Below are 9,063 nucleotides of genomic sequence, written 5' to 3'. Positions count from 1 at the left end.
GAGGATGTCCTGTTCTGCTCCGGCCCTCAGGCGCTCTCCCACTCAGGTATGTGATCCATCTCTTTTGTCTGGTCCACACGGGGCCTCTTGTTTGGCTCTCGGCAGCCCACTGCTTCCTGATCGGTTCCCTCGCACGGCGTCCAGATCTGACTGCACCGTAGCGTTTGGACCTCCACTGGCGCTACTCTGACCTGCTCTACTCTGTATCTACTCTGTCTCTACTCTAACCTGCTCTACTCTGTCTCTACTCTGACCTCCTCTGCTTTGTCTCTGCTTTGTCTCTACTCTGTCTTTACTCTGTCCTGCTGTTCTCTGTATCTACTCTGTCTCTACTCTATTCTGGCTTTACTCTGTACTGCTCTACTCTGTCTTTACTCTGACAGTACTCTACTCTCTCCTGCTCTCTGTCCTGCTCAGGTCAACGTGTAACAGAAGTGATGTCTGAAGGTCGTATTGTGGTCTGAGGAGGAGGCTGAAGTTCTGCTGGTGGACTTGATACAGAGGTCAGAGGTAAGAGTTCAGAGGTCGCTGGAGGTCTGACCGACGACAGGTGAATAACAGAACAAAACACATCACAGCAGAGCACTGGTTTCACCGTTTATCAAATTCAAGTCTGAACAAGAAATCCCACCTCTAGAAGAGGTTTAAAAAACCTGATAGAAATACACAATAATGGAATGCACACAAACACCCACACAGGTTCTGGACGACAGACTGGGCTTATTGGGAGCGAGTGGGGACTGCAGAGAGAGTTCTGGGCGATGAATGGTTTGTAAAGCTGTTTAATGTCGACTTAGTGTTGGCTTAACCAAACAACGTCCATACCTTAACCGTCTTGAAACTAGCCCGCAGCCTAACGTTTATGTTTACATCTATCTGTGAATCATGACTTGGTATAAAAGGCGTGGCAGCCTGCTGTGAGGGCAGGGACCCCCTGCTGGTCTGGTTGGGGGGGGGGGGGGGGGGGTGGTGGTCAAAATCCACACTCAGGCGAAGGAAAAGCAAGGCACTTGTATATCCACTCTCTCTCTGGAAACATCCAACCGTAACTCATGTAAAGAGCCCACATCGAAGTGGTGACTTCAACTAAAGGCGTAGAAAAATAGAGATTTCCCCCGTTATACTGCTGCTGAATACTACTGGTTAATGGCACTAGCCCAATGCTCCCAGAGACAGGAGGACAGGGGGGGTGACACTGGTGACATCATCCAGAGCCGCGGTGACATCACTGATTGGTGTTTGACATCACTCATAGCGTCTGGGATTGGAAGGGCCCTGGTGGGTTGGATAAACTGTTCATCCCCTGAGACCTGTCAATTGGAGGAACACACCCCCAAAACACAACCTCCCCCCTCTGTAGATCATATGAGCGCATCCTCTATCCCTGGTCATATACAGTCTCCTCTTCATGGAGGATTACAAATTAAAAGGCAAACATTCATGGCTGACTTCATGTGGAAGGCCGCTGGCTTTGCATCGGTGGACGGAGGCCCTCAGCCTCAGGGCTTGAGCCTCAGGTCTGGAGGCTGAGGTCTGGAGCCTCAGGTCTGGAGGCTGAGGTCTGGAGCCTCAGATCTGGAGGCTGAGGTCTGGAGCCTCAGGTCTGGAGGCTGAGGTCTGGAGCCTCAGATCTGGAGCATCATGGGACCAGGGGGTCTGGAGCCTCACGTTTGTAGGCTGAGGTCTGGAGCCTCAAGTCTGGAGCCTCATGAGACCAGGGGGGTCTGGAGCCCCAGGTCTGGAGCCCCAGCGGGGGGTCAGGTGTAGGCCAAGCGTCCTCTCCGCCGTCCTGAGGCACTGGGCTCCACGGCCGTGGCTGCAGCCTCCTCAGACTCAGTGCTGTTTGCTTTATTAAGTATCTGATACAAACTGGTGGAGAACTGGTGAGCCCATAGGCTCCCAGTACCAGATCCCAGCAGAACAGTGTCTGTGGAGGGGCGACGCCCAGCCCATGTCCAGGGGGCCTGCCCTGCAACGGGTCCACGTGGGCCAGGGACTGGCCCTTGGGGACCAGGGGAGGGGGGTTATTGCTTCAGGAGAGGATGGGTGGGATGGGGTTAGGGGGTCGGGTTAGAGGATCCAGGGTTAGGGGGTGGGGTTAGGGGTGGGGTTAAGGGGGGTCAAGGGGTGGGGTTAAGGGGTGGGGTTAGGGGTGGGGGTTAGGGGGTGAGGTTAGGGGTTGGGGTTAGGGGGGTCCAGGCTGAGGAGGTGGGGTTAGGGGGTGGGGTTAGGTTAGGTGGTGGGGTTGGATGGGAGCCAGAGCGCCTTGGTCCCAGAACAGAAGAAGAGGAGGAGCCGGCGAGCCTTCATCGCTGGCTGAGGAAGAGGAGGTGGAGGAGTAGGGTGGAGGTCAGCAGGTCAGAGGATTAGTGGCCGGTGGCTGGGTGGTGTTAGGGACAGAGAGGTCACCGAAAGGTCACAGAGGAGTCAGGAGAAGGGAAGAAAATCAGAGGGGGGGGGGGGGGGGGGAAGAAAAGAGTGAGGTTAGTTCAGTTAGTGAGAGAATGTGAAGGAATGACCTATGAGGAAGACCTGGACCAAATGCATCGTACACCACCCGCCCGCAGTGGGGAACTTCCCAGCTGTCTACCGACGTTTAACCGTGGCACGCCCCCTTTTACTCCTAATATCTCGGGATTCTGAGGGTCCACCAAGTTCAGTGAGGCTTTTTTTGTTGAGTATGACTCGACAAACAAAGATGGCTGCGCCAAAAATTAGAGTTATTTTCTTTGTATTTGTACCACGTTGGTCATTTGAATGTCGCTTTTAAAGCATTTACACACTTGATTACATTTGCTGCTTTAATCCAGTCACAAATGTATGCATTTCACTTGCTGAGCGTGCAAGACAATGTAAGGTTTTGTTTGCTAAAGAGGCTAATGAAGCTTAAAATAACAATGACTAGCCAATGGCTGTTCTTCCTAACTCGTCGTGAAGCGATGCCCACAAAGACAAACGGGAACGCTATTGGTGCTACAAGCCAGGAAATTACGTCACACTTGTGCGTAAGAGCAACTCGGGCGGTGGTGTACGATGCATCTGGAATGCCGCATGATCGGGGAATCCTCTGGGCTCCATGACCCGCCTCACTGCCTCAGCCTGATCGCTGGATCAGTTCACGTTGTGTGCTAGTTTCTCAGTTTGCTTTGGATATCCAGGGACGCAACTGGATAGGCCGAGAGCCAGCCATCAGAGCCAGGCAACGGGCGACACATCACATCAGGTAGCAGGTTGTTTACGAAACAACCAGGTGGGTTGACTGCTGAATACTGGTTCCCAGGCTAACACTACCAGGATAACGCTACCAGGCTAATGGTGCGTTCAAGCTGCATAGGGACACCACACGCACAAGTTGCTCTTGTGACGTAATTTCCGGGCTTGTAGAACTTACAGCGTTTGTCTTTGTGGGCATCGCTACACGACGAGTCGGGAAGGACTCATTGGCAAACAAAACTTGACATTGTACTGCATGCACAGCAAGGCCGTGCAATGCATTAATTGGTGACCGGATTAAAGCAGCAATGTAATCAAGTGTGTAATACATATAAAATCGAAATTAAAACAACCAACGTGGTACAAATACAAAGAAAATAACTCATTTTTGGTGCAACCATCTTTGTTGTCGAGTAGTACGCTCATCCTCACTGAACTCGGTGGACTCTCAGAATCGCGAGATATTACGACTAAAAGGGGGTGTGCCTCCGTGAAATGTCAAAAAATCGATGGGAGATTTCCCACGGTGCAACTCGTGCGGGTGGTGTACGAGGCATCTCGAACACACCATAATGCTACCGGGCTAATGCTTCCAGGTTAACGCTACCAGCCTAACCCTAACAGGCTAATGCAAACAGGCTAACCCTACCAGGCTAACCCAGGCTAATGACAGCAGGCTACCCCTACCAGGCTAACCCAGGCTAATGCTACCAGGCCAGTAGGGTTACTACCAGGTTTAACCAGGCTAGCCCTAGCAGGCTAACGCTACCAGGCTAATGCTACCAGGGTAATCCTACCAGTCAAGCCCTCTACAGACTCATGTGGTTCCAAGGCTAACGCTACCAGGCTAATGCTACCAGGCTAACCCTACCTTACAGCGAACACTCATTTCACTAACCCTCACTCTTATTTTATAGCAGAAAGAGAAATGCGAAAATAAATGTGTGCCAGTTTAGAAAAGGCTCTCATGTGCAGATGAGGCTGAAGAGGCTTTAGAGATGACATGATGGATGTTAGACAATGGTTTGGATTAGGGGGTTCATTGATTAAAGAGGTGCACATTGTTGTCAACAACAACAGAGATAATAATTTAGGGCCCAAACAGCGAGTTGTTGTTTTTTTAAAACCTAATGGCAGTTTTATTGTCTTTTTCCACAATGGTTTCTATGTACAACAAAACAAACATGGGACACCTTTGCTCTTTTCATACAAAGCGATGCTACTTGTGCTAAATAGCATTCAAGATGGCAGCCTGTCTACAGCTGGCGGCCCCAGCTTAAAGAGACAGTGGACAATTTACACGGTGGATTCAGATGCACTTGCATATAAACACTGGAAATAACCTTTTTTTGTTCGTATAAACCCCTATATATATATTCAAAAAATAGAGGAATATTTCTAAGTAGCACTATATAGCTGCTAAAATGACACTTTTTCCTTCCTGCAAATTGCCATCTAGAATATTTTGTCTATTTCTTTATTTTTTTGCAAAATACAAATAAAATCTGACATTTCATATACATTCCTGTTTTTATATTTTATATATATATATTTATATATATACTTCAAGCAAAAAAGTAAATACTATTTTCTTTGCAACAATAACAAAAAAAAAAGAAACTTACAGTAAAACATAAAAAATAAAGTCTCAAGTCAAATCATTTGAGTTTTTGTGGTAAAAACGCGTTCATTCTCTGGCGAGGTCTGGTGGAGGATTCAGTTCAGACTAGACTCTGTTCCTCTGGAACATCTGAGCTTTGTGGGAGCGCTCAACACCTCTGTTCTGACGGGGCAGAGGAACCACTACGCTAGATCTGTGCAAATAAACTCCTTCTGTGCCATAGTCTCTCCCGCTCTCTCTCTCTCTCTCTCTCTCTCTCGCTCTGTCACTCTCTGACTCGCTCTCACTCTCTGTCTCTCTGTCTCTCTCTCTCTCTCTCTTTCTCTCTCTCTCTTTCTCCCTCTCTCTCGTTCTCTCATTCTCTCCCTCTCCCTCCTCTCTCTCGCTCTCTCCTAAACAAGCACAGTTCAACAGAGAGGGTAGATCTGGTTTCTTTATCACTCAGACTTGTTTCCCAAATCTAAAGTACCATCCAGACCGTCGTCCCTCCTGGAATAAAGGTCCTGTCCTCCACTCGTGTTGCGTTGTGTTTGACCGAGCCTCTAAAGACACTGGGACCTTCTCCTGAGGAACAGCTGAGCTTCACAACATGGCTCCCGCTCGTTTACCTGGGGTTCGACCCCAAAGGGAAGACATGTTTGGCTACATGCTAACGCTAGCTGGTGAATAAAGACAACCGTCTCTCCTCTCCCCCCCCCCCCCCCCCTCTCCCCCCCTGCCCCCATCAGAACTGCTCCATAGCAGCACCGCTCAGACCCCATCCGACCCACAAAAACCACCCTCTCGACCTCTGACCTCAGCCCCATCCCTATCGGGGAGGTTTTAGACAGGCGATCGTCAGGGTGATGGACACGTGGTAGATGTTGGCCAGGTGGGCGGAGCCTAGGCTTTTTTTGTGCAATTGAATCAGATTTGTGTCATTAATTTGTCAGTGTTATCCATTACTTAGCTTTTCGTTCAGTAGCTATTAAGGTTTGACCTTTTAGTAACCAACGAGCCCTCGCGTAAACACCTCCCACCGTTTAGGCGGTGCTTCTGATTGGCTAGGACATTTTAAACACAGGGGCCGCTATAAAGGGCCTGCGATTGGTTTCTAGTCTGAGATGTGAGTCGACGTTTTAAAGGTTTTCAAATCCATCATTAGATCTAAAGGAGCTTCTGCTCTCCAGGGAATTGGTTTAAGTCATTTTAAGGAGAATTGAAATGGGGATTTTACTTTCTTTTTAACTTACATTTGTACGAATTTGAGTCTGGACGCGAACAGGAGCGCTTTTAATTACTTGTGATTACAAATTAGGTACTACTCAGATATATATCTATCTATTGATTAAATTCAAATTCATCATCACTAAAAGCACGTCAGGGATTAATTATTCAAAAAAGGGTTTGTGTGAATTTAGGGTTTTACTGTCAACGCTACAACCCCGCCTTAACAAGGTTGTTTAGGCAGAGGCTGGCTATTGGTGAATGTCTAACGAGCCGGGGTTTAGAGAGATACACTCAGCTTGGGGGGGGGGAGGGGGTTGCCATCATGGCCGTGACAAAACAACAAAGGCAATATTTTAATACTTAACATTTTATGAATATTTAACGACATGTCAGGTGTCAGTGTGGGGAGCTTAGAAGAGCTTTTAGATTTTAAGACTTAAAGATAAATTAGACGCGTTTAGGAGGGGACTAAAAACAAGGGGCCCGCCGGTCGTCATGGACACCACGAGTGTCATCTAAACGACGGAGCCCCGCATCGCTACGGCAACAACACAGCTAATAGTGAGCGTGCGTCTAAACAAACACGGCGTTAATCGTCAGTCATAATCATTTATAAAATATTACGTGGCCTAAGACCTCAACAGAACGGCGAGGTCTCCGTCCGCCATTAGAAGGTAGAATAAGGTGTTGTTTTGGCAGAGTGTCCGGTGCTCTGGGCCCTCCGCCGCCATCCGTAGCATTCTGCTCTGGTTCTGTCCGGCTGGGGGGCCCACATCCACCCAGCCCCGGCCGGGATAGACCCCTCCAGCCCGGACAGACCCCTCCGTCGCCATCAGAACCTTGGTCTACCTTTCCTCTCCAGCCCCGGTCGTATTCCGGCCAAGGTTTCCGTGGTGACGGTTGGAGTGATTCAGCGTTTCTACTGAACTCTACTGTGTTGCCGTGTATTCCACTGTGTTCTCGCGTACTCTACTGTGTTCTTGTATACTCTACCGCGTGGTACTGCGTTGTACTGGTACTGCGTTGTACTGCTTTGTACTGCGTTGTACTGGTACTGTGTAGTGCTGCGTTGTACTGCGTGGTACTGGTACTGCGTAGTACTGCGTTGTACTGCGTGGTACTGGTACTGTGTAGTACTGCGTTGTACTGCGTTGTACTGCGTGGTACTGCGTAGTACTGCGTTGTACTGTTTAGTACTGTGTAGTACTGTGTAGTACTGCGTTACACTGTGTAGTACTGCGTGGGTGCTCAGCGGGCGGGCGTGCTCTGGGTGGTCTGAGGGACTGACCTCTGCCTGCGCTCAGCATCCTTTGGTAAGGATGGAGCCGCAGCCCGGGCCTCCGCACTTTAGTGGCTGCACCTGCAGCGCGGCACACAGGAAACAGCCGCTCCTCAGCGTCCAATCGGATCACACACACACACACACACACACACACACACACAACCGACGCGGCGTCGTAGAAAAGACACACAACGGAACCAAAGGAAAGGGAGGAGGGATGTGGACCGGGTCGTGTTCCGTCAGGAGTGGAGATAGCTTATCGTCCGTGAGGAACAGCGAGCAGATCAGTGTCTGAGAGGAACATCGACCACATGTCCATCGCTTTGGCTCCAGGTCTGTGCACGTCAGACTCTGGGAAACAGTGTCGGTCCATCCCTCCGAAAGCAACACAAAGTACACCATGAAACCACACGACACAAAGACACCGCAACACACAGACACACACGCCCAGAACAACACATTATCCACAAATCATTACACATCACACGCGTTAAGGCACAAAACGATCTTCAGACAGAGGGGCTCTGACAGTGCTGGCCCCTGGGGGCGGGGTCCACACGGCCCCTCGTGGGGGGTCACCGGGGACCCGGTTCTGTAGGAGCAGAACCGGGGGAGGGGGGTCTCTGCTAGGCTGGCGGGGTTCCGAGTTTCTTAAATATAATACTGATGGCGCCGGAGAGAGAGAGAGAGGGGCGAGAGCGGCAGGGAGAGGGGCGACTAGCTGATCAGGTGGAGGTCAGGGGCACAGGTGTGTGTGTGTCTGTGTGTGTCTGTCTGTGTGTGTGTGTGTGTGTGTCGCCTTTGGAGGGAGGACTAGTGTGAAGGACCAATGGGTAACGATCAGGTTTTCTGACTGATGGTCGTCTGTTTGTCTCGTCTGTCTATCCACCTGTCTGTCTGTCTGTCTGTATCGTCTGTCTGTCCACCTGTCTGTCTGTATCATCTGTCTGTCCACCTGTCCGTCTGTATCGTCTGTCCACCTGTCTGTCTGTCTGTATCGTCTGTCTATCCACCTGTCTGTCTGTCTGTATCGTCTGTCCGTCCACCTGTCTGTCTGGCTGTATCGTCTGTCCGTCCACCTGTCTGTCTGTATCGTCTGTCCACCTGTCTGTCTGTGTATCGTCTGTCTGTCCACCTGTCTCTCTGTATCGTCTGTTCACCTGTCTGTCTGTCCGTCTGTATTGTCTGTCTGTCCGTCTGTCTGTCTGTATCGTCTGTCCGTCCACCTGTCTGTCTGTCTGCATCGTCTGTCTGTCCACCTGTCTGTCTGTATCGTCTGTCCGTCCACCTGTCTGTCTGTATCGTCTGTCCGTCCAGCTGTCTGTCTGTATCGTCTGGCCGTCCACCTGTCTGTCAGCCCTTGTTGGAGCTGCTGGCCTGTCCTGGGCTGTTGTTACTGTTGTGAGGAAGGTTTAGTTCAGGTTGGATCTCCTTCCTCTCGGTGTGTGACTGTCAGCCAAGTGCTTCAAAGTAAAGTGAGGACAATAAATAAATAAATAAAGTTGTGTGAGGTCAAACAGGGTGTGTGTTTTATGTGTGTCTGTGTGTGTTATGGTGTGTGTGTCTGTGTGTTACTGCCCTACTGCTCAGACAGACAATCCGCCGGGGGGTGTGGCCTGCTGAGGTCACTCTGAGCTCCACCAGAATCTGCTCACTGACAAAGAGGAGGAAGGAAGTGACCTCATCTCTTACTCGCGCCCATCACACCTAGTGTCAGGTGAAGGTCTCTCTCTCTCTC

At 50.2% G+C, this 9,063-nt stretch overlaps 1 protein-coding gene across 1 annotated transcript in view; it reads right to left on the bottom strand.

Moving 5' to 3' along the window:
- Positions 1-1,569: 1,569 nt before the first annotated feature.
- The window catches only part of qkib (QKI, KH domain containing, RNA binding b), a gene marked incomplete at both ends in the record, with an annotated part of 23,482 nt that continues 15,988 nt past the window's right edge, over positions 1,570-9,063 (bottom strand). The window contains 2 exons of the mRNA XM_079729053.1: positions 1,570-1,631; positions 7,332-7,403. Of these exons, the coding sequence (XP_079585179.1) occupies positions 1,570-1,631; positions 7,332-7,403 (134 nt within the window). The remainder of the gene's footprint in view (positions 1,632-7,331; positions 7,404-9,063) is intronic.

The sequence above is a fragment of the Pollachius pollachius genome (assembly GCF_949987615.1).
Source record: "Pollachius pollachius genome assembly, chromosome: 2".
Classification (NCBI taxonomy): domain Eukaryota; kingdom Metazoa; phylum Chordata; class Actinopteri; order Gadiformes; family Gadidae; genus Pollachius; species Pollachius pollachius.
This window is presented reverse-complemented; position numbering and strand designations above follow the sequence as displayed.